Source organism: Rutidosis leptorrhynchoides, chromosome 6 (genome assembly GCF_046630445.1).
Source record: "Rutidosis leptorrhynchoides isolate AG116_Rl617_1_P2 chromosome 6, CSIRO_AGI_Rlap_v1, whole genome shotgun sequence".
NCBI classification, from domain to species: domain Eukaryota; kingdom Viridiplantae; phylum Streptophyta; class Magnoliopsida; order Asterales; family Asteraceae; genus Rutidosis; species Rutidosis leptorrhynchoides.
In genome coordinates, this window is record NC_092338.1 from 109,620,281 (window position 1) to 109,645,376 (window position 25,096).

Sequence of the window (25,096 nt, forward strand, 5' to 3'; positions counted from 1 at the left end):
ATGGGTTATGAATATAGAAAAACATCTCGAATCAAACGGTATTTTAGAAACCCTGAATGAAAATAACAATTATTCCGAACAAGAGAAAGCAATAGTAAGTATTTTTCTTAGCAAACATATTGACGAGTCCTTAGAATCTACATATTATATGATCGAAAATCCAAGTGTATTATGGAAAATACTCAAAGATAGATATGATATTAATTATCAAAAAAAAAAAAATAATAATAACGGTGATCCATGAAAGAATAAAATTAAAGATATTAGTAGACGCTCTTATAAGAATTCCGGAGATTCTTATTAATGATCTGGTAACGTGGATCATCAGTCTAGTATTTCTTGAATACATGAACATCTTGTTTAGCTCTACAAATAAGTCCCAAAAGAAAAGAAAACGAGAGTGAATCTGTTGACAAATCTTGATTAAATTAACCCTGAGCTACCTTGAGACTTGAATGGTTTGAATTTTCTAAGATGCCTAGTTTTTTTTATGTATCACTCATAAATAAATGGTTTTAGACCATAACGCATATGTTTTATTAAGTGTTATCTTTTATGCACTTCAGATTATAACTTGTTTGCAGGTAATATAATTTGATTATCTTGCTGAAATATAACTCATTATTTGCTTATCTTATTTAAAGTTTTAGTATGAATCCTGTTGAAATACAACATCAATTAAATGGTAAAGACCTATGTATTGCAGATAGTAGTAACATACACACTATGATCAAATCTAAGAAATATTTCATTGATTTAAATCAAATGAAGGAATTATAAATACTATATCAGCTCTTGCAAACTTGATATAAGGAACGAAAAAGGCAAAATTTCATATTACCAAATGGTACGAATTTTTTGGTAAACAATGTCTTGTTTTCTCCCAAATCAAAGAGAAATTTGTTAAGTTTCTCTGATATATATCATAATGGATATGATTATCAGTCAATGATAATCGAAAATGAGAAATATCTATGTAGCACCGAAAAGCGCATATGATAAAAAGCATATATGATAAAAAGTGCAGCGCATCGCATAGTATTAAAAGCGCATATGATAAAAAGCGCATATGATGAAAAGCGCAGCGCATCGCATATGATTAAAAGCGCATATGATAAAAAACGCATATGATGAAAAGCGCAGCGCATATAATTAAAAGCGCATATAATGAAAAGTGCATATGACGAAAAGCGCAGCACATATGATTAAAAGCGCATATAGTGAAAATGATATATGATGAAAAGCACATATGGTGATTAATGAAAATCACATATGGTGATTAATGAAAAGCACATATAGTGATTAATGAAAAGCACATATAGTGATTAACGAAAAAACACATATGGTGATTAATGAAAAGCACATATGACGATTAATGAAAAGCACATTGAGAAATAATCACCAATGTTTCTTGAAAGAATTCAAGGGTATATATATGGACCAATTCATCCATCATGTGGACCATTTTTCTAATAGACGCATCTAACGCATGGTCTCATGTTTGTGTGTTATCAAGCCGTAATATGGCATTTGCAAAGTTTCTTGCACAAATTATTAAATTAAGAACACATTATTCTGATTACACCATTAAAAGGATGAGACTTGATAATGCTGGTGAGTTAACATCTCAAGCTTTTAATGATTATTATATGTCTACAAGGATTGTTGTTGAACATTCAGTTGCTCATGTGCATACACAAAATTGGTTTAGCTGAATCAATAGATAATGCTTACAGCTAATAACTAGACAATTAGAAATGAGTACAAAACTCTCAATATTTATATGGGGACATGTAAATTTACATGATGTGACATTAATTAGCATTAAATCAAGTGCAAGTTATAAATATTCTCCATTACCAACTTAATTTTGGTGGAGACCGAATATTTTCCATCTTAGAACATTTGGTTGTGCAGTGTATTTTTAATTGAACAATCACAACAAATGGTTCCTCAAAGAAGGATTGAAATATATGTTAGATATGAAACATCTTCAATCATAAGATATATTGAATCCATGACGGGTGATGTTTTTACAGCAAGTTTTGTCGATTGTCACTTTAATGAAACATTGTTCCCTATATTAGGGGGAGAAATGAAATATAAATAAAATGATGTTTCATGGTGTGAACATCAATTAAGGAATATTGATCATCGCACAAAAGAATGCGAAAAGAAAGTTCAAATATAATGCATATGCAAGAACTTGCAAATTAATTACTTTATGCATTTAAAGATACAAAAAATAAGTGACTAAATCATATATACCAGCAGTAAATGCTTCAGCTAGAATTGAAATTACAAAAGCTGGCAATAATGTCACTTATGAGTCTTTGCTACGGCAGAAATTTGAGAGACCAATTGGTTCCAAAGATAAAAATGCTCGAAAAAGAAAATCAGTTGATAATGAGGTAAAAGAAAGTGTTCAAGAAGAACCACAAATCAATACTCCTTCTGCAGAGGATATTGATAAATGTAAATACATAAATTGCAATAAATTATGCAATATTATAAAACTGAAATGAAATGAAAAATCTTGATGAGATATTTTCATATAATGTTACAATGACATCGTGAATAAAGATGATGATCTGGAACCAAAATCTGTCATTGAATATCAAAATAGACGTGATTGAACTCAATGGAAAGGAGCAATACGAGCTGAATTAGAATCGCTCAATAAAAGAAAAGTTTTTGGATCAATCGTTATCACTTTTAAAGATGTGAAACAATGGGATACAAATGAATTTTTATCCGAAAAGAAATGTGCAAATGAAGTTACAAGGCAAAACTAGACTTGTAACTCAAGATTTCCCACAAAGACCAGAAATGAATTAGGAGAAAAACTTATCCTCCTATAATGAATATAATTACTTATTAGATACTTAATCAACCTGATAGTTATTTAAATGCATCTCATGGATGTTGTTACTACTTATCTGTATGGATCACTTAATAGTGATATATATATATGAATATACCTGAAGGGTTAAGGTATCATAAGCATCTAATGCAAAACCCAAGGGAATATATTCCATTAAATCACAAAGATTTCTAAATGGGTTTATACAATCGGGACGTATGTGGTATAATCGATTAAATTACTACTTGATAAGAAAAGGGTATACATATAAACTTATTTGCACGTGTGTTTTATAAAAACAATGTTCGGATATGTGATCATAGCTGTTTATATCAATTATCTTAAATAAATAAATCTATGAAGCCATTCAACTTCTAAAGAAAGATTTTAAAATATAAAAAAAATCAAGTATTACGTTGATTTACATATTGAGCATATAACTAATGACTTACTTATACATCAAACAACTTATACCGAAAAGATTTTAAAATATTTTAATATGGACAAGACAAAAACCATTAAGTACTCATATGGTTGTTAGATCTTAATATTGATACTAATCCATTTCATCCTCTAGAAGATCATGAAGATCTTCTTGGTTCAGAAGTTCCATATTTTAGTGCAATTGGGGCTCTTATGTATCTTACAAATTATACAAGATCTGACATTTCTTTTGCAGTTAATTTGTTGACAAGGATCAGTTCAGCCCCTACCAAAAGACATTGGAATGGGATCAAACAAATAGTTTGATACCTTCGGGGAACTACTGATTTATAATTATTTTATTCTAACAACTCGAAACAAGATTTGTTTGGTTATACAGATGCAGATTATTTATCTGATCTACATAAAGCTAAATCTCAAACTGGATATGTATTCCTAAATGGAGGCACCGCAATATCATGACGTTCTCAAAACAAACACTTGTTGCAACATTATCAAATCATGCCGAAGTGATTGCATTACATGAAGCTACTCGGGAATGATTTTAGTTAAGATCAATGATACAAATCATTATTGATTCTGGTGGACTAGAACGCTATAAAAGCCCAACAACTATCTATGAAGATAATACAGCTTACATAGTACAAATGAAAGAAGAGTATCAAAAATGACAGAACAAAACATAAATGCTGACGAGGCGCTAAAGCTATAAACGGTCTTAACGGTCATAAGTTTGATGGAAAAGAATGGTATATTGGTAAGGCTCAGAAAAAGACTGAAAGGGAATAGGAATTGAAACAACAGTTTGAGCAAACCATGAAGGAGACTGTAGACAAATCACATGGGTCAAACTTGTACATAAAAGATTTAGATGATACAGTTTCAGATGAAAACCTCAGATTCTTCTCATATACTCAAGATCTCGTAAAAGACAACCAGATTAAAATGAGATACGTTCAATCAACAACTCTGCTGATCTTTATACCAAAGCACTGTCAATCGTTGTTTTCAAAACATACGTTCACAATATTGGCATGAGGCAAGTTCAAAAGATGTGACGACTCAGCGTTGTCTACTTGAGGGGGAGTCAACTCTATGCTGCACTCTTTTTCCCTTAGCTAAAGTTTTATCCCACTGGGTTTTCTTTAGCAAGGTTTTTAACGAGGCAGTATTAATTGCTCTTTAAAAAAATTACCATCCAAGGGGGAGTGTTGTAAATTTAGTAGTTAAATATGGATGGTAATTAGTCAAATATGGATAGTAAAATTTGTACTATATATATGTGCATAATGTAAGTTACAAAAACATACATATACATTAAATACATCACACCTCTTCAACCTCTTTCTCTCCTATATCTTCTACAACACATCTCTCTTTTATTGGTTCTTTCAATTTGAATATATTGAACCAGGCCACTAAAGGTAGTTATAAGCCTACTGAAATATAACAGTCTCTATATATTTGTAAAAACAACCACAAACTTCTTAATCAAACGAGTCATTAAATAAATGAGTTTAGCATTACATTCACTTAATACCTAAAACATGTCATCAAATTGTTTCGTTTGAACAAACCCGTAATTTCACGGGTCATTTCACTAGGTACTATATTTTCGATTATAGACTTTACAAAATGCACTCATATTTAAATGTAGGCAATTTCAAACAAACGTACAATTTTCATTACCCACAATATTTGATTTGATAACACTTACATTTCTTTAAATTGTGTGTTTTTTGTCTGTGGACTATTAAATTGTGTGTTTTTTGTCCTGTTTACTTTTCAGGTTTTACCTTTACCTTTTCTTTCTCATTAAATCTTATCCACATACATTTAGAGCATAATAGAACTTCTTCTTATTTTTTATTTATTTATGAAAATAGACTATATATTTGAGACATTACAAAATAGAATACTAGATTATTAATATGTGGGAGCTATTATAGAAAATGTCATAATTTTCATTAGAGAATGGAACTTGAAAACAACCGACAACTAATGCGGTTCAAGAGGTCCGCTTTCCATGTATAATGCGTAGGCGAATACGTCAGCCATATGATCAGTTTATCTCCTTTCCGAAGTTACATACGGTTGCCAAAAATTTAGATAATTTTAAAGCTGTGTATGATTAAGAAAAAAAAAAAATGAAAATCGATCTTTTGTACTCGTACACCTACTTTACCCATATTCTATAGTCGTTAGAAATATCTGTTTGATGGTTTAATGAAATTGACATAAATAATACGAGTAAGTGAATATATTTTTTATATATAACATCTGTGCTTCATTAAGAGTACATTGATAACTCCTTACTAGGTATACTTAATACAAAAGCATTGACACTTTCCTTATGAGTTTTATTTCTACAATTAATAAACTTTTACATTAATTTTATAAGATTTCAAAATTTTAAAATAAATTAATTTATAAAAATAGTAAAATTTATGTCGACATAAATGGGTATTAAATTCAAATGTTATTATTATTACTAAAAAAGAAAATTTCTAATGACAGCCCTAAGAGTTGTCTTTAACACATTCAGTATTAAACAGTTTTACAATGAATATAACTACCCACTTCCTCCAAAAAAAAAAAAAAAAAAAAAAAAAAAAAAAAAAAAACTCCATGTATCACTTTTGTATGCACATATTTATTTCTTTAATTAATGACAGCCCTAAGAGTTGTCTTTAACACATTCAGTATTAAACAGTTTTACAATGAATATAACTACTCACTTCCTCCAACAACAAAAAAAAAAAAAAAAAAACCCTCCATGTATCACTGATGTATGCACATATTTATTTCTTTAATACAACTCTTAGAGTTGTCATTAGAAAAGTTCAAAAAGTTATTAAATACGTCTTAGGATATGGCACGGACACACTTTTTTTTTTCTACAAGGTTTTATAAATAGTACTAAATAAGAAATTACTTTTATGTCAAAGGTAAAAGAATTTTTTTTCTTGTGAAACATTCGCAAATCAAAATTGGTGACTCCGATCGAAATGTTTTCAATAATTCACAGATCAAATGAAATAAACTAAATACATACATAATATTTCTGTACTATATTTTCTATTATAGACTTTACAACATGCACTCATATTTAAATGTTGGCAATTTCAAACAAACGTACAACGTGTTCTACATATCGTACAACTTCTGCATTAAACACCATATAGCACCACCATCAACTTTCGGTAGTATATATATGTATCATTCACCAACATAACTTCATAAGCCTTCCAATATTAATCCAACAACTAAATAAGAACATATCATTTAATAGGTGTTACTAATTCAATAAAATCATTTGAAAATGGCCGATGAAGTGAAGTTGTATTCCCTTGGTGGAAGTCCATTCTCATGTAGAGTAAAAATTGCATTTAATATTAAAGGGATCGAGTACGAAAACTTAGAAGAAACATTTGGCAACTTGAGTGCCGATGTTTTGAAGTACAATCCGGTTAATAAAAAGGTACCCGTGTTGGTACACAATGGAAAGGCGATCTCAGAGTCACTTGTGATCGTTGAGTACATTGATGATGTCTGGAAAGCTGTTCCGCTTTTGCCTCAAGATCCTCATGAGAAGGCCGTTGCGCGTTTTTGGGCGAAATTTATTGATGACAAGGTAACTAAAAGCTTTTCAAGAGTTGTTATTAGTAGTTTGTTAATTTTTTAAAGATCTTACATCACTACTTACTTTATATATACAATGACATTTCTACTTAATTTAAGATTCACCTCAATAATCTTAATACACCGACCCCTTCGTCCTATTTAATGTTACATTTTCAATAATAAAAATGACATAATTGGAAATACAATGTGTATTTGTGAATATTTAGAGCAAGTGACAATAAGTATGGGACAAAAATAGTAAGGTGGACAATTTTGTCGGGACGAATGGAGTATTAGTTAACAACAGTACAGTAAACTTGATCAAATTTTCAATCTGTCTACGATAGTGGACAATTTATTCAAGAAAACTCAAAAAAAAGAATAATAAATTAATAAATTATTACAGAGTACAACAATAATAGTGTGCGCATGAACCATCCGGGTTTAAGTTGTGTTTACTAAGAAATAAATCCGTATTAGTTGATATTGTATGGTAGAGGTAGTTTAATTTTTTCGTATTTTATTTCTACAAGGTGTCACATTTCATCTTAGTCCCCTAAAGTACATATAATGATACTCTGTAATAACCGAAAAGTTCATCGCGCACAATGAAAAGCGTGAATAGTTCGATTGCAATGTCAAACTTGATTTCAATCCATTTCGAAACACGATCTTAATTAACTAGCTAGAGAGTAATACAAACATATTGAGTTTTAACAAAACTGTGGCCACACTTAATAATGCGTCACTAAAAATATATAATTTTTCTTAATATTATAACCCGGCCAGAAGTACTGATTATACAAGTTATATGGTTTGTTTAGTTTATTCCAACAGCGTTCAAGGTTTTTGGGAGCCATGGAGATGAGCAGGTTATTACAGAAGCTACTGAACAACTGCAACTGATAGAAAATGAACTCAAAAACAAAGGTACCAAGTTTTTTGGAGGGGATAATATAAACCTGGTTGATCTTTCGGCTGATTTCATAGCGTATTGGCTTGGAATTATTGAAGAAGCTACTGATATTAAGTTCTTCACTAAAGAAAAGTTTCCAAAATTAAGTGAATGGGCTGATAACTTCGTCGAATGTGAATTTGTCAAAGGAATTTTACCTCCAAGAGCACCCCTGGTTGAATTTTTCAAGAAGCGGTTTGGTAACTGATTTGTCAATTTTTACTTGTATTTATAGCCTTATAGGGTCTGCGCGTACCAGTGAAATTTAAGTTTATCTCATTATTAATGTTCTGTTAAAAATATGTTGATGTTGCAATAAGTAGATCCTATAATGTTATATGTTATGTTATGTTATGTTATAATAATAATAATAATAATATACTGTATGTGTATGAAAGTATGAAATTCAAATCCAACTTGTATTTGTCATTTGAACTTTGATTTTTAGAGTTTATAATATGTTAATTATGAAGATGAAAATGCTGATAAAGATGAGGATAAAAATAAAATTTACCCTCACATGCAATCAATGTTGTAAAAAACCCGATTACTCGCCGATTAATCCCCGATTAATCATTTATAAGAGAAATCCGTTCCAATTTTTTAAAATTCGTTTAATTAATCGGTCAACGTTAATTGAGCGGTCAAAATCGAATTTGGTAATCAAAGTCGGTCAAAGTAAAAATTGATCGACATTTAAACATGATTTTAAACTAGAACTTTATAATTATTGAACAAAATGAACAATTTTAGACAATTATGTTAATGTTTATATTTATGGTTTTTTTCTATATTTCACATATCATTTTTGAAATTTAATATTTAAATGTATAAAGTACAATCCGATTAATCTTCGAATTACCGATTAATCCTTCTAAAGTCCCGACCGATTAATCACCGAATAGCGAATTTTGCAACCTTGCATGCAATACATATGACATGACTTAACGGACTTATTTAACGGAAGTTAGACGTAGAGATGCTGGTTGCAAATTTTTGATAAACAAAGGATTTTAAAGGCAAAAAAAAAATCGAGTAGCTTCATAATACTTGAAGGAAATGATTCAGGTGTTAAAAGGTTTATGGTTTGATTTTCATGTGGAGTAAGTGCGGTTTAATTTATGCAATTCCATGCTATGATTTTACGTGTTTGTAATTTGAAAGTAAATGATGAAGATAGGTATGTTGAGTTTTAGTTTCCATTCTTAATTCTTATGGTTTTGAAAGTAAATGATGAAGTTGTAAATAGGGTTTGTAATTTTTGGAAAGAACAAGTTGAAGATGAAGTTGATGAGTAAAAAGACGAATCTACCCTCACATGCAATGCACATGTCAAGGGTTAATGGACCTTTTTAACGGAATTTAGACGGAGAGATGCTGATTGCAAATTTTTGAAAAACAAAGGATTCTAAAGGCAAAAAAAATCCGATGGACGCTGTTAGCAATATAGAGTATAATACAGGGACCAACGAAGCAAATAAGTCATTTTAAGTCTAATTTAAATCTAATTAAGTTGGAAGTCAAAAGTTTTCAAAAAGGTGTACTTTTGACATATCTGTTTAGGATGGATTTTGCTAATGAGCCTAAGAGGGTTTTCGTTAACATTTAGAAAAAAATATGTACAGCTTGATAACCGCCATTAAAAAGTCAATATTAACCGTTATATACAATTACTTAATGTATTTTAAAGATAGGTTTAAAGGGTGTCATTAATAAAATTCATTGCGGGTCCTCAAGTACTTGACGGTCCGTTGGTTCTTAGCGAAGTTTTGAATTGGTATAAGGTGAAACATAAGAAACTCATGTTGTTGAAGGTGGATTTTGAAAAACCTTATGACACGGTAAGTTGGGATCATCATGATAACATGTTATTTAAGCTTGGTTTCGGAAATAGATAGAGATGATGGATACAAATGTGTTTAAAGTCGGCTCGTACATCAATTTTGGTAAACGGAAGTCCAACAAGAGAATTTGCTTTTAAAAGTGGATTGCGACAAGGTGATCCATTAAGTCCATTTTTATTCATTATAATTATGGAGGGATTGCATATGGATCTTAAGGCAGCCGAAACTAATAATATGATCAAAGGTGCGTGTGTTGGAGATGTAAGTTATACAATTACTCATTTGTTTTATGGGATGACACCTTATCATTGTCGCAATGGAATGACGAGTCTATGAGGAATATCTTGTGTATACTTAACATAGCTTCGGGTTTAAAAATAAATGTGCTAAAATCTAATGTGTATGGTATTGGTGCTTCAAACTTTGAGATAGAAGATGTTGCCAATCATTTGGGTTGTATTAGGGGTGAATTTCCATTCACTTATCTCGAGCTTTCAATGGGTGCTAATATGCACTTGATTGCGAATTGAAAAGGTTTGTTAAATAGATTTTGAAACAATTTATCATCTTGGAAATCAAATATGCTTTCGATTGGTGGTAGAATTATACTTATTAAATCGGTTCTTGCAAGCCTAGGGATCTACTACCTATCGTTATTTAAGTGTCCAGAAATGGTGTTAAAAGAACTTGAGAAAATTCGGTGTGCATTTTTTTGCGTTTAGGGTTGAAGGTGATAAGAAGATGTCATGGATTAGGTGCGATCGTGTGTTGGCTTCTCTTGATAAAGGAGGTTTAGGAGCTGGGAGTTTAAAAGGTTTCAATATGGCTCTTATATTTAAATGGATATGGAGATTCTCATTGAATAGTCGGGGGATATGGATGAATGTTATTAGATCGATATATGGATTAAATGGAGGTTTGGATGGCAATTTCAATGGTATGAGAGGAGTCTGGTATAACATGATTAAATTGTACATGGTAGCTCAAGAAAAACACTTCATCCTGGTTAATCCTATTCGGTTTAAAGTTGGAAACGTAAAATTTACCCATTTTTGGAAGGACCACTAGATTGGTAATCAACCTCTTTACATTTCAATAGGTTGTTCCATTTGGACGCTAGTTCGGACTGTTTGATAGTCAAAAGGAGAGATAACACTGGCTGGAAGTGGAACTGGAAACGTAGCTTCGATTGGGGCTCGTAATGTAGAATCTGTTAATAGTTTGCTTGTGATGGTGAATCAAGTACAACTCACGTTGCTTGATGATTCAAAATGTTGGATAGCTTGTGGTAATGGAGAATACACAGTTGCTGGTACTCGATCTTTTATTGACAACTTATTGCTCCCTTGGTTACTTCCTTGTACTAATTGGAATATATCAATTCCAAAGAAACTAAACATTTTTATTTATCATTTGGCAATCGACAGACTTCCTACAAGGTTTAACTTATGGGCTCGAGATATACAGATTGTTAATTTATGTGTGCCTTATGTGTAATAATGAATTAACGAGGATTACCTGCGCAGCTGCACTTCGCTGTGGGGTGATTTTAGTCGGTTAATTGAACGTTTAATAAAAAAGGGTTAACGATCGGTTTATTAAACGTTTAAAAAATAAAGAAATGAAATAGGAAGGGGAAAAAATGAAGTGAAATATCCGATTTTGGATTCAATGCGGGGTGATTCGATCTGTGAATCGAATGTTAAAAAAAAGTTACAAAAGTTTTTTAAATGTATAATCTACTCCGTATAATGTATGACTCCATTTAACTACTCAAATATCAAATGTTGATGAAGTTAGCTAGCAATTGTTGTCTTTTGCATGGAGTAGCAATAAAATTATTTATTTATTATGTATATAATTCAATTAAATATTGGTAATTGTTAAGGTAATAAAAATGGTTTCACATCTCAATATATACCATCGTACAATATATGTGTTTTGAAATAGAAATACCATTAATCAAAACTTTGTGCTGGTTTCTTTGAATGTCTTTCATTCAGTGGACATTTTACTGATACATCAATCTCTCTTTATTTACACTTATATTACTTTAGTATTTTTTTCTATACTCCACCAACCTTTTCAAATTTTACCTCCTCGCAATCTCTTCTTTCATTTTAATCATTATAGTTCTATGTCAACATTCACTCAAGCGCGGATCTATCTTAGATCCAGCGGTAGCACGGGTTACCACTGGAATACGTGATGCAGTGAAAATTTTCGGGGTTTTTAACTAGTGATACCACTGGATAGTGTAATTTTTTGTGTGTGACACCACTGGATAGTGTAATTTTTTTTTTTTAACTAGTGACACCAGTGACTACGAAACCTAGATCCGCCACTGCACCCACTACCACTTAGTGTAAACCACAGATCGTCACTTACGCGACTGCCACCAGCTGCCACCTCGCGCCATTTCTCACAACCGTGTCCATCGTTAACCGCCATTAACATCGTGCATCGTCCACCACTTTATCTATTTTTTTTCGATTTCTAACTTTATTTATGGTGGAAGGGAGAAAGAAGATGGTGGCTACAGAAGGTTGTGGTCAAAGTTTGATGGCGTGATGGATGTAGATTCACGACAGTGGTGATGGACGGATATATACGTTGATGTTGGTGGACGGAGATTCACGGTGGTGGTACCGGGGTAGATTGTGGTGGTGGCAGGTGGTGTGTGACGGTGGCAGGAGGTTGATGCTACGTGGCGGTGGCAGGAGGTTGATGGTAGCGGTGTGCAGGTGATTGATGGCTTCAGTAGTAGGTGGATGTTGGTGTCATTTGTAGTGGTATGATGTCAGCAGGGAGAAAAGTAAAGTGAAATGAAAATTATGTTCTTGTGAACAGTGAATAAACCTCATGACAATTAGTATATAGGTATAATATATAGGTATAATGGTGGTCGAAGTTTGATGACGTGATGGATGTAGATTCACAACGGTGGTGATGGACCGATATTTACGTTGTTGTTAGTGGTGGTGGTGGATGAAGATTCACGGTGGTTATAACTGGGGGTAGATTGTGGTGGTGGCAGGTGGTGTGTGACGATGGCATGAGGTTGGTGGTGGTGGCAGGAGGTTGATGGTGGCGGTGTGCAGGTGGTTGATGGCGGTGGTGATAGGTGGCTGTGGTGTCATTGGTAGTGGTATGATGTCAGCAGAGAGAAAAGTAAAGTAAAATGACAATTATACTCTTATAAAAAGTGAATAAACCTCATGACAATTACAGTACTATATAGGTATGATGGTGTTGAAGATGTAATCATCTACTGTAATGTTTAGATGTGCTGTAGCAAAAATTATATGGAGAAAGGTTTTGAGATGAACTGACATAGATATTCCTAATTTCACTTCGTGGGTTGAATGGTTAGACTGGTACAATAACGGGGCTGCACAGGCCCGTTTAAAGAATCGATTAAATGTTATCGTCGCAGCCATGTTTTGGATTATATGGAGATTCCGTAACTGTGATGACCCGAAAATTTCTGATCAAATTTAAACTTAATCTTTAACGTTTCCGACACGATAAGCAAAGTCTATGAAGTTGAATCTCAAAATTCTTGAACTATTCAATTACCCTTCGATTGTTCTCAACGATTCGCGAACAATTGTATGTAGATAGATACATACATATACTATAACTTGAAAACGTAACAAAGTGTTAAGAAAATGATAATGTGCATTAAACTTATTGGTTTGATTATCTGATTGATATATTTAACTACGGAGTTAAAAGATTGTGCCAAACGATTGAATTCAGTCCCTTAAGGATTATGATATTATTACGGGTCTCTGTTATAAGGTCCACGTTGATTTGGGAAATCATTCATGTTTAACGGTATTCGGAATTAATGGTAAAGTGTTTGTTTAAATAACGTAATTTGGACACATACAGTAATAAGGAATATTAACTGTTAGAATTAAATCTATGAACAACTTGCAACGTATATTTAGAACGTGTTTAAGTATATTGAATATATATTTATGAATATATAGCTTCAGGTTATTTGAAAACAATAATAACATTCGGTTATTGATTCAATTGATATTTAGTTATGTTAATTAGAACGTTTGAGAAATAAACGATGACACATAAATGAATTACATGAATTTAAGTTTAAATGAATAAACAATATGCGATATAACAATTTCAAATGATTTTAAAATGTATTTTAATAAATAGCGAACCAATGATTTATAGAAGTAAATGACCAAAACACTCGAAAGTTTAAGATACACTTTGAGTGATATAATTTAGGGATAATTTAAGGCTATATTTTGACAAAGGTACGTGTCCCAAAATGTAAATTACAAGTTTTCTCAGCGTACGAAGGGACACTCGAAAAACCGAAACCGGAACATAAGTCGAGTGACGATGTACGACTTATCGGAACAAAAATTACAAGTCAACTATGCACGTGAATTTAATATAATATATAATTAATTATATAAATTAAATATATTATATATAATATAAAAATATGTCGACAAACTAGAAGTTAAACAATTGTGAGCTGTCCCAGGGTGCCATGCGATCGCATGGCCTTGAAGCACAAATCCCATGCGATCGCATGGGGTACTTTTTCAGGCCAAGTCTGTATAAAGCGATCGAATTCAGTTTTTTGTGATATATATTTCTTTCATCTTACACTCTGTATAACTTATTTATATTATTATTATTATTATTATTATTATTATTATTATTATTATTATTATTATTATTATTATTATTATTATTATTATTATTATTATTATTATTATTATTAATCTTATTATTATTAGTATTATTAATATTAATTAGTATTATACATAAAATACTACGACAAGGTTATGAGCGTGTCACTTTCAAAATGGTTTTCAAGCGGGATAGAGCTAAGGAAATTATGGGTTATTGCCAAGGAGGTTATGGGTAATATTCGGGGGTATATTTGCGAATCATACCTAGTGTTTATCATCTCCGTTACGTCTACGTACTTTCCTACAATATTGAATCTCATTATTGATACGTAAGCACTCATATTTTATCTTTTATATATTAATTGTGTATCAATGTCTAGTGCTCGAGTATATATATTTATACATGCTTGTATGCTAAATTTCGTCGTTAAACAGTTTATGATGAATCACGAATTAAATACATATATTACTGGTAAAAGGTATATGATATGCATGTTTTTGGAAAGCTGGCGAAAAATCAATGACTTTTCATTTAGATATCGAATAGTTTCGATGAACGGATTAAGAGATATGATCAACTGAATTGTGTTTGACGTTAATTGAAATTGCTTTTGAATCTGCAATTAAGATTTAAACAACTTGTTTACGAGATTGATCAAATGGATTTTTGAATATTACCAACCGAGTAAATGACTCCTTATATAAGGTATGTCTCGTTTTGTTGAACTATTGTCAAAATTGACTTTTTGAAACGACTTTGGATAACTTTTGTATGTCGATCTCGAGCATTAGGATTGTGATACACTATGACCAGACCTAGCTTGATAAACATTTATTGACCAACATATGTTCTCTAGGTTGAGATCTACGATTATATGGTAATCTGATTTTCAGTCACATTTTGGTGAACGACTTTATATGCTGCTAAGGTGAGTTTCATTTGCTCCTTTTTTAAATGATTTTGCAATATATATTTTTGGGCTAAGAATACATGCACTTTATTTTAAACACAATGGATACAAGTACATACTAAATTCTACACTGAGTTTGAACCGAAAATCCCTTAGCTTTGGTAACTAGTAACTGTCGGTTATAAGAACTGGTGGGCGCGAGTAGTAGTATATGGATCCATAGGGCTTGATATCCCCGTCCGAGCTAGAGCACTAGCCTTTTAACGGACATATGCTATTTGAGAAGCGTACACGTTGGTTTGCATGTATTATTAAGATGACTATACAAAGGGTACAAATTATATATACGTTAAGTTTAGTTACCAGGGTGCTCAATCTTGTAGAATATTTTGATAAACGTTTCTGGATGAAACAACTGAAATCTTGTGGTCCACCTTTACGTACAGATTATGCAAAACATTAAAACTATGAACTCACCAACCTTTGTGTTGACACTTGTTAGCATGTTTATTCTCAGGTTCCCTAGAAGTCTTTCGCTGTTTGCTTATATGTTAGACAAGCTATGTGCATGGAGTCTTACATGGCATATTTTTCAAGGAAACGTTGCATTCACCAAATCATCACCATGTATCTTATTTTGACTGCATTGTCAACGGAAGTACTATTGTAAACTATTATTTACGGTGATCGTCTATATGTAGAAATCATCAGATGTCGAAAACCTTTGATTTAAATATTCGTTCATGGTGTGCCTTTTCAAAAGAATGCAATATTTACAAAACGTATCATATAGAGGTCAAATACCTCGCAATGAAATCGATGAATGACGTGTTCGTCTATATGGATTTGGAGCGATCGTCACAGTAACGGAGTTCTTTTTTCGGAGAATAAGGTGAAGAAGGAAGATATCTTTGATTTATTAGAAGCTTTTCATTTGCTTGGTTAACTATTAGATGTAAAGATAAAATAAGTTAAACGAACTGACTCATGAAGTCGTTGTAATCGTCGTATGTTGTTTGTTGTTTGCTTCTAGTTTCTTGCTAGAAGTCTAGAAACCTAATAAAATGTGTCGTTCAAAAAAAATTTATTATTATTTTTATTTTTTTGCAAAAAAAACGATAACATAGAACCAAATCTTTTCATCAATCGATGAAAAGACAAACAAAAATATAATCGATCCAAAAGCAAACCAAGGCTCGAAAGCAGAAAACATTTCTTAAAACTAACCAAAGAACCTAAGCTAACTAAGCTCAAGCCTTGAGCAAACGAAACACTAGCAAGAACACGGAGCACAGTCAATAAAACAAGAACCACTACAAAATCCAAACAACCATAAAAACGAATTAAAATCGCTCAAAAAACTACTCGACAATTGTTTTACCTTTACCTTTAACTTTCCGGGTCATTATAATCGGCTTAACAACCACACCGTCAACCTTCAAACGATTAAATTTCTTGCCTCCCCGATTTTCAATCGCATAAGATGAGACCTTTGTCGAAGCGTTACCAATCCTAATACCCGGTACAGGAGTAGGGAGCGAGCCTTCTTTCGCAAGACTTTTAAAAAAACCAAGGTTCCGATCCTCTTTAACTAACCCGGTACCGTTGTTGTTGGGATCTTCAAGATTTTCTTCATCCCGAAGCGCGAACTCGTTGACCCCTTGAAAATCTTTTTTAATACGAATTGAGGCTTCCCCACATTTTCATCCCTTAAAACAAATTAAATTATGTCAAAATTTTCCTTAGAGAATTAAAAGTTGAAAACAACTGACACGTGATACGGTGCAAGAGATTTCTTTCCAAGTATAATGCGTAGGCGAATACGTCAGCCATGCCATTTGATCATTCATCTCCTTTCCTAAGTTACATACCTTTCGGTTGCCATAAATGTAAACAATTTAAAGGTATATATGAATAAGAAAAGAAAATTGCTCTAGTACAACACCTACTTCACCCATATTGTATAGTCGTTACATAATATCTATTTGATGATTTGATAAAATTAATATAAATCATAAGTAATTTTTTTTAGATATATAACATCTCTGCTTCTCCATTATAATTATAAGTACATTTATAGATTCTTACTACGTATAACTTTATAGAAAAGCATGGACACTTTCCTTATGAGTTTTATTTGTACAATTTTATAATTTTATACGAAACATTAAAAAAAATTCTTTTTATGAACGAACACATTGTCTCTTAAATACAGCAGGTAAATTTTGGACATCAAACCAGACGTTATCCCGATGTCAGGTAACAAAATTTCTTATGAAACATTCGCAGATCAAAATTGGTGACTTCGATCGAAATGTTTCCAGTAATTCACAAGTCAAATGAATTTAAATAAATTATATACATACACAATATATACACAATATACTTGCAATATTTACTATTAAAGCATTTCCAACCATGACGTCTTTCTTCAAATTACACACTGCTACATCAGCATCACATCACCATTTCATTCTCATTTCATTTTTATCATTAACCCATCATATTTTACTCTCAACAATGACATACCTACTAAATTAATTATTAAAATCAATGTACAAATACTAATGTTATATGTACAAATACATCAAACACATATTTCGTGATTCAAAAAGTTAAAAATACACGAAATGCATATTTCGTGATTCAAAAAGTTAAAAATACACGAAATGGTTGGCTAGTGGATTTCAGTGGATTAACAAGAAGTTCCCAATAGTGTTATGGTTTTGGCAATTAATGAAATTGGGAGAGCATTAAAACTCCCGTTGGGAATGCTCATATTGACTTTACAACATGCATTCATATTTAAATGTTGGCAATTTCAATCATACGTACAACTTGTTCTACATATCGTACAACTTTTGCATGAAACACCATATAGCACGACCAACCTTAGGTAGTATATATATGAATCATTCACCACCATACATTCATAAGCCTTCCAATATTAATCCAACAACTAAAGCATCAATTAGTAGGTGTTACTAAATCAATAAAATCATTAGAAAATGGCCGATGAAGTGAAGTTGTATTCCCTTAGTGGAAGTCCATTCGTATGCAGAGCCAAAATAGCATTGAATATCAAAGGGATCGAGTACGAAAACATGGAAGAAACATTTGGCAACTTTAGTGCCGATCTTTTGAAGTACAATCCGGTTTATAAAAAGGTACCCGTGTTGGTACACAATGGAAAGGCGATTTGTGAGTCACTTGTGATCGTTGAGTACATTGATGATGTATGGAAAGCCGTTCCGCTTTTGCCTCAAGATCCTCATGAGAAGGCCATTGCGCGTTTTTGTGCCAAATTTATTGATGACAAGGTAACCAAAACTTTTTCAATATTTGTTATTAGTGGTCCATGAAATAATTGTTTACATTTTGTTGATAATTTTCAAGAGATCTTTCATTACTAACTTTATATATACAATGATATATTTACTCAATTTATGATTCAAATCATTTTTATAATTTTTATTATTATTAGTGACAATACGGTACTGGATCAAATTTACTCTTTGTTTGATAGTGGACAATTTATTTAAAACAACTTAAAAAAGAATAATGAACTGATAAATTAGGACGGAAAGAATACAACATTTTTTTTTTAAAGTTGTGTGTAATAAGTAATAAATCCGTGACTAGTCAATATTGTAGGTAGTGGTAGTTTAATTTTTTCCTGTTTTATTTCTATATAAGGTGTCACATTTCATTGTTAAACTAAATCCCCTAAAGTACATATAATGATAATAAACGAAAAGTTCACTAAACACAATCATGTCAAACTTGAATTCAATCCATTTCGAATCACTCAAACGGATTTTAACTAGAGAGTAATACAAATTTATTGAACATTTGAATTTTAACAAAATAGTGACTCAATTAGAGCCTATTTCACACTCGTCTTTAAAAGTCTTGACCATGTGTCCACGCGTTTTAATGAGTAAAATAAACAATTTCAACCGCATAAAACAGAACTGATTATTTAAGTTATATGGTTTGTTTAGTTTATTCCAACAGCGTTCAAGGTTTTTGGGAGCCACGGAGATGAGCAGGTTATTGCAGAGGCTTGTGAACAATTGCAACTGATAGAAAATGAACTCAAAAACAAAGGTACCAAGTTTTTTGGAGGGGATAATATAAACCTGGTTGATCTTTCGGCTGATTTCATAGCATATTGGCTTGGAATTATTGAAGAAGCTACTGACATTAAGTTCTTCACTAAAGAAAAGTTTCCAAAATTAACTGAATGGGCTTATAACTTCGTCGAATGTGAATTTGTCAAAGGAGTTTTACCTCCAAGAGCACCCCTGGTTGAATTTTTCAAGAAGCGGTTCGGTAACTAAAATGACGATTGTTACTTGTAGTATTTATAGGATCTGCGCATACCAGTGAAATTGAAGTTTATCTCATTATTAATGTTCTGTTAAAATTCTGTTGATGTTGCAATAAGTAGATCCTATATGTATAATGTTATGTTATGTTATGTTATAATAAAATAGGTGTTTATGAAAGTATGAAATTCAAATCCAACTTGTATTTGTCTTTGAACTTTAGAGCAGTCTAGATTGTTCTTTACTGCAGATTTTCTATAATTGATTTTGAACCATCAACAGCTTTTTTATAGTATTTCCATATCTACTAAACCTCATCAAAAAATTGGTGTTTAGGGGCCAATTTGTGTGTGGAGTGCATTGTAGTTTTGGCCAAGGAAGAAAAGAGTCAAAGGAGATATAGTTAAGGGGTAATATTTGTATATATTTAGGGGTAAAAGTGTGATATAAAAGATAAAAACCTCATCAAAAAATTGGTCGTTTAGGGGCCAATTTGTGTGTGGAGTGCATTGTAGTTAAGGGGTAATATTTGTATATATTTAGGGGTAAAAGTGTGATATAAAAGATAACTTTTGAGATTTAAATGCAACTCTTTAATTTAATATATCTCATATTAAATAAAACTCACCCAACTTTTCAACGGGATTTATTTTTTTCTTGCCGCGAGTTAGATTTCTACGTTATCACCATTCAACTCGAAATAATTTTACGAACAAAACGTAACTAATTATAGTCGAAACGGAGTTTTTATATATAAAAAGTGAAACATTTTTGAATTAATTATATATACATATATCATAAACAAACTAAACCAATTATATCACATGAGCTCGAGTACTTTAATCCATTTTGTTCGCTTATTTTTTTCTCTGTTCTTGCTCAACATTAGTTTTATAAAAGACGTTAAAATGTTCTATCGCAACACACGAACCATTAGGTATACAGTATACTAGATAGCAAACAACATATATCCAAATACAATCGCAGCAACACGCGGTCCGAATTATTTCTAGTTTATATGAATCCTCCAGCCAAAATAAATCATATCAAAAAATTAAACCTGAAATAGTTGTTAGCTTAAATAATAAAAATGGCGGATGAAGTAAAACTGTATGCAGATCGAAGAAGTCCATTTAGTTGCCGGGTGAAAATCGCTTTAAATTTGAAGGGAATCAAGTACCAAAACATTGAAGAAGATCTTAGCAACAAAAGTGCAGATCTTATCAAATACAATCCCGTTTATAAAAAAGTACCAGTTTTAGTACATAACGAAAAACCTGTATCTGAGTCTCTAGTGATCGTTGAGTACATTGGTGATTGGAAAGGAGTTCCGATTTTGCCTCATGATCCTTATGAAAGAGCTGCTGCGCGATTTTTAGCAAAATTTATTGATGATAAGGTAATAGTTTTCAGTCTTTTGTTTGGCCTGATAATAATTTTTAAGATGTAGTAATTCAATACTCTATTTCGTCCTAGATAACTATCTCATTTGACTTTTAAAAGTCTTGCTTTTACAACTTTAACATTATATTTTTTTATACAATATATTTATTGAAATATATATGAATGGATTAAGTTTTAATCGTGTTTTCATTGGTATAACTTCATCAAAATATTATATAACACAAATGAAAATATTTAAAGTCAAATTTATGAAATAAAGACTTCAAAAGTCAAACTATAACAGATGGAGTATAATAGAGTAAATCACATTTCCGCTCTGCGTGGTTGTCCCTATATTACATTATGAGTGTCGGGGCGGGAATTGTGCACGTCCAATTATTTATACTCTGGTATTGTTTCCCCACAAGTTCCTAGACTATCTGAGAAATTATCGTATTAAACTTTGATAAGTGTTGGATATAATTTATTTTTAATGAGGGTATTAAAGGAAAATGAAGGTGTTAGAATGGTTAAAAGAGTATTTCATCAGGCACTCATTGTTTTTTGTCATCAAACATCATTTTTCATTCTGATGTAATCAAACACAACATATTTGTGCTGCACATTTCGGGTAATCTAGGCCAACTATATATAGTGTCCCTGGGAATATAATTTATTCTTAATAATAATATCACAAGAACTGATTTGTATAAATTGTATGATGATTTGTGTAGTGTCTTCCTGCATTATACAAAGTATTTAAGTGCAATGGAGAGGAGCAGGTTATTGCAGAAGCTTGTGAGCAACTGCATATACTAGAAAATGAACTTGCACTCAAAGCAGGCAAGAAGTTTTTTGGAGGTGAAAATATTAACTTGGTTGATATTGCTGCTGCTTTTATTGGATATTGGCTTGGATCATTGGAACAAGTATCCAATATTCAGTTTTTCACAAGAATTAAGTTTCCAAAATTAGTCGAATGGGCTAATGCATTCGTCGAATGTCAAGTTGTCAAGGAAATATTACCACCAAAAGAAGCTGTGCTGGCGTTTTACAAGAAATGGCTCGAAGACTACAAAATATAATATAATTTGTTGTTTTATTAGTATATATATGTTTATATGAGAGTGTAGCATCCATTGATGTTGCAATAGTATATGCAACTCATGCTGATATGCTGTTATCTAATTAAATGAGAACTTTTTTGGTGTGATAACCGTGAGAACTCAAAAATACCACAAAATACACTGAAATTTGAACAAAAAGGGACACGGACGAGCAAAAAAGGGGAGAGTCGACAAAAAAACAGGAAATTCGAACAAAAAAAAAAACGGCCGAACAAAAAGGAGCAATTCGAAGAGAAAAAAAACATGATATTCGAACAAAAAAAAAGGCGGCCGAATAATTTTGTGTTCTACATTTTGGATAGTCGAACAAAAAAATGTAGAACGCGTTGTTAGTCGAACAAAAAACGCGATATTCGAACCAAAATGTGTTCTACATTTTGGTATTCGAACAAAAAAAAAAGTTTTTTGCTCGACTATGATTTTTTTGTTCGTCCGTGTTTTTAATTTTTGCTCGAATTCCTTTTTTTGCTCGAATTCCCCTTTTTTTCTCTTCTCGAATACCTCTTTTTTTTCTCGAATTTTAGTGTATTTGGGTGTATTTTGGAGTTACTAGATTTCTCACACTAAAAAAGTTCTCACTGGATCCTCTCCATATATATATATATATATATATATATATATATATATATATATATATATATATATATATATATATATATATATATAATAACGTATTGAAAGGATCGTGGCTAAACAATGAAAAATATGATAGTAGTTCAACCTTCTCGGTTAAACAAGAATAAAGCTAACCTTTTCGGTTTAACAGAGAAAAATCCTTCACGATTTAATAACTCTTTTTTTTTTAATTATCAATAATAATCGAACCAAAATTGACTTTTAGAGTTGAAATCAAAGGACCTTAAATACTAGCTATAGCTAGTTGACTAATACTAACAACCTACGGATAAGAATGGAAATTAAATTCTAGATAAACTTAAAATATCTATTCTTCATTTGACTTTATCAGCTACACCTAATAGTTATTGAACCTTACGACATTTATCAACGGTTGGACTTTAATTAATTGTTTAGCCCACTCTCATTCTTACAAAACCAAGTCCATATACAAGATCTTGATAATAATTGTATAGCCTAATATTTGGGAGCCCAATAGTTATCAGCCCATTCGCAAGTCCACTCGTATCTACGTCATTCTCCCTTTCTTCGAAAAGACTCGACCTCGAGTCTTCATCATCATGACCATCATCAATATAGGGTGATAAATCCGTGACACTGAAAGTAGCAAAAGCGTTGCAATGTCCCGGGAGTTCAACTTTGTATGCGTTATCATGAATCTTTTCTAACACCCATCAATTGTCGCGTCTTCATTATAACAGGTGGTTGGTGACACCAAAGGTGCCAAAGTAATATGCACCTCGTCCGCTTGTGTCTCTTCTTTCTCTTCTTCATTGTCAGATCATAAGTAGGTATGGTGTCTTCAACCACACAAGGTTCAGGAACATACTCCATATTAAAAACTGGAACAACCGAATCAACAAATTCATCCGATTGAGCCTCTTCTGAAAATTCAGGGTTGTCAAGCTTCATCTTTACATTACGCAAGAGATTTTTCATGTCTTCCAACCCTTGAATCTTGCAAATTAGTCTCTCGATCTCAACTTTTTTAGCCATGTTTGGAATCTGATACAAAAAACGTATTGAAAAGATCGTGGCTAAACAATGAAAAATAGGATAGTAGTTCAACCTTCTCCGTTAAACAAGAATAAAGCTAACTTTCTCGGTTTAGCAGAGAAAAAACCTTTACGATTTTAATAACTCTTTTTTTATTATTATTATCAATAATCAAACCAAAATTGACTTTTAGAGTTGAAATCAAAGGACCTTAAATACTAGCTATAGCTAGTTGACTAATACTAACAACCTACGAATAAGAATGGAAATTAAATTCTAGATAAACTTAAAATATCTATTCTTCATTTGACTTTATCGGCTACACCTAATAGTTATTGATCCTTACGACATTTATCAACTGTTGGACTTTAACTTTAATTAATTGTTTAGCCCACTCTCATTCTTACAAAACCAAGTCCATATACAAGATCTTGATAATAATTGTAGAGCCTAATATTTGGGAGACCAATAGTTATCAGCCCATTCGCAAGTCCACACGTATCTCATCATTCTCCCTTTCTTCGAAAAGACTCGACCTCGAGTCTTCATCATCATGACCATCATCAATATAGGGTGATAAATCCGTGACACTGAAAGTAGCAAAAGCGTTGCAATGTCCCGGGAGTTCAACTTCGTATGCGTTATCATGAATCTTTTCTAACACATAAAAATAACCATCAATTGTCGCGTCTTCATTATAACAGGTGACTGGTGACACCAAAGGTGCCAAAGTAATATGCACCCCGTCCGCTTGTGCCTCTTCTTTCTCTTCTTCACTGTCAGTATCATAAGTAGGTATGGTGTCTTCAACCACACAAGGTTCATGAACATAGTCCATATTAAAAACTGGAACAACCGAATCAACAAATTCATCTGATTGAGCCTCTTCTGAAAATTCAGGGTTGTCAAGCTTCATCTCTACATTACGCAAGGGATTTTTCATTTCTTCCAACCCTTGAATCTTGCAAATCAGTCTCTCGGTCTCAACTTGTTTAGCCATGTTTGGAATCTAATACCAAATAACGTATTGAATAGATCGTGGCTACACAATGAAAAATAGGATAGTAGTTCAACCTTCTCTGTTAAACAAGAATAAAGCTAACCTTCTCGGTTTAGCAGAGACAAAACCTTCACGATTTTAATAACTCTTTTTATTATTATTATCAATAATCAAACCAAAACTGAATTTTAGAGTTGAAATCAAAGGACTTTAAATACTAGCTATAGCTAGTTGACTAATACTAACAACCTACGAATAAGCAATGGAAATTAAATTCTAGATAAACTTTAAATATCTATTCTT

The 25,096-nt window shown here is 31.9% G+C and overlaps 3 protein-coding genes across 3 annotated transcripts; all 3 read left to right on the plus strand.

Annotated features, from left to right (window-relative positions):
- The first annotated feature begins 6,565 nt into the window (after positions 1-6,565).
- On the plus strand, positions 6,566-8,210 carry LOC139856110 (probable glutathione S-transferase). The gene is made up of 2 exons (XM_071845344.1): positions 6,566-6,941; positions 7,756-8,210. The coding sequence occupies exons 1-2, from the start codon at positions 6,630-6,632 to the stop codon at positions 8,092-8,094; spliced, it is 651 nt and encodes a 216-aa protein (XP_071701445.1). The 5' UTR covers positions 6,566-6,629; the 3' UTR covers positions 8,095-8,210.
- Positions 8,211-18,246: 10,036 nt separating this feature from the next.
- LOC139856109 (probable glutathione S-transferase) lies at positions 18,247-19,799 on the plus strand. Its single transcript, XM_071845343.1, has 2 exons — positions 18,247-18,640; positions 19,325-19,799. The coding sequence occupies exons 1-2, from the start codon at positions 18,329-18,331 to the stop codon at positions 19,661-19,663; spliced, it is 651 nt and encodes a 216-aa protein (XP_071701444.1). The 5' UTR covers positions 18,247-18,328; the 3' UTR covers positions 19,664-19,799.
- Positions 19,800-20,725: 926 nt separating this feature from the next.
- On the plus strand, positions 20,726-22,119 carry LOC139853960 (probable glutathione S-transferase). Its single transcript, XM_071843296.1, has 2 exons — positions 20,726-21,050; positions 21,769-22,119. The coding sequence occupies exons 1-2, from the start codon at positions 20,742-20,744 to the stop codon at positions 22,117-22,119; spliced, it is 660 nt and encodes a 219-aa protein (XP_071699397.1). The 5' UTR covers positions 20,726-20,741.
- Positions 22,120-25,096: the final 2,977 nt, after the last annotated feature.

Bases quoted from the DNA above. Each gene is read 5' to 3' on its own strand.
- LOC139856110 (XM_071845344.1), top strand. From the start codon at position 6,630: ATGGCCGATGAAGTGAAGTTGTATTCCCTTGGTGGAAGTCCATTCTCA. The intron at 6,942-7,755 runs GTAACTAAAAGC...TGGTTTGTTTAG, and splicing joins CGAAATTTATTGATGACAAG to TTTATTCCAACAGCGTTCAA.
- LOC139856109 (XM_071845343.1), top strand. From the start codon at position 18,329: ATGGCCGATGAAGTGAAGTTGTATTCCCTTAGTGGAAGTCCATTCGTA. The intron at 18,641-19,324 runs GTAACCAAAACT...TGGTTTGTTTAG, and splicing joins CCAAATTTATTGATGACAAG to TTTATTCCAACAGCGTTCAA.
- LOC139853960 (XM_071843296.1), top strand. From the start codon at position 20,742: ATGGCGGATGAAGTAAAACTGTATGCAGATCGAAGAAGTCCATTTAGT. The intron at 21,051-21,768 runs GTAATAGTTTTC...TGATTTGTGTAG, and splicing joins CAAAATTTATTGATGATAAG to TGTCTTCCTGCATTATACAA.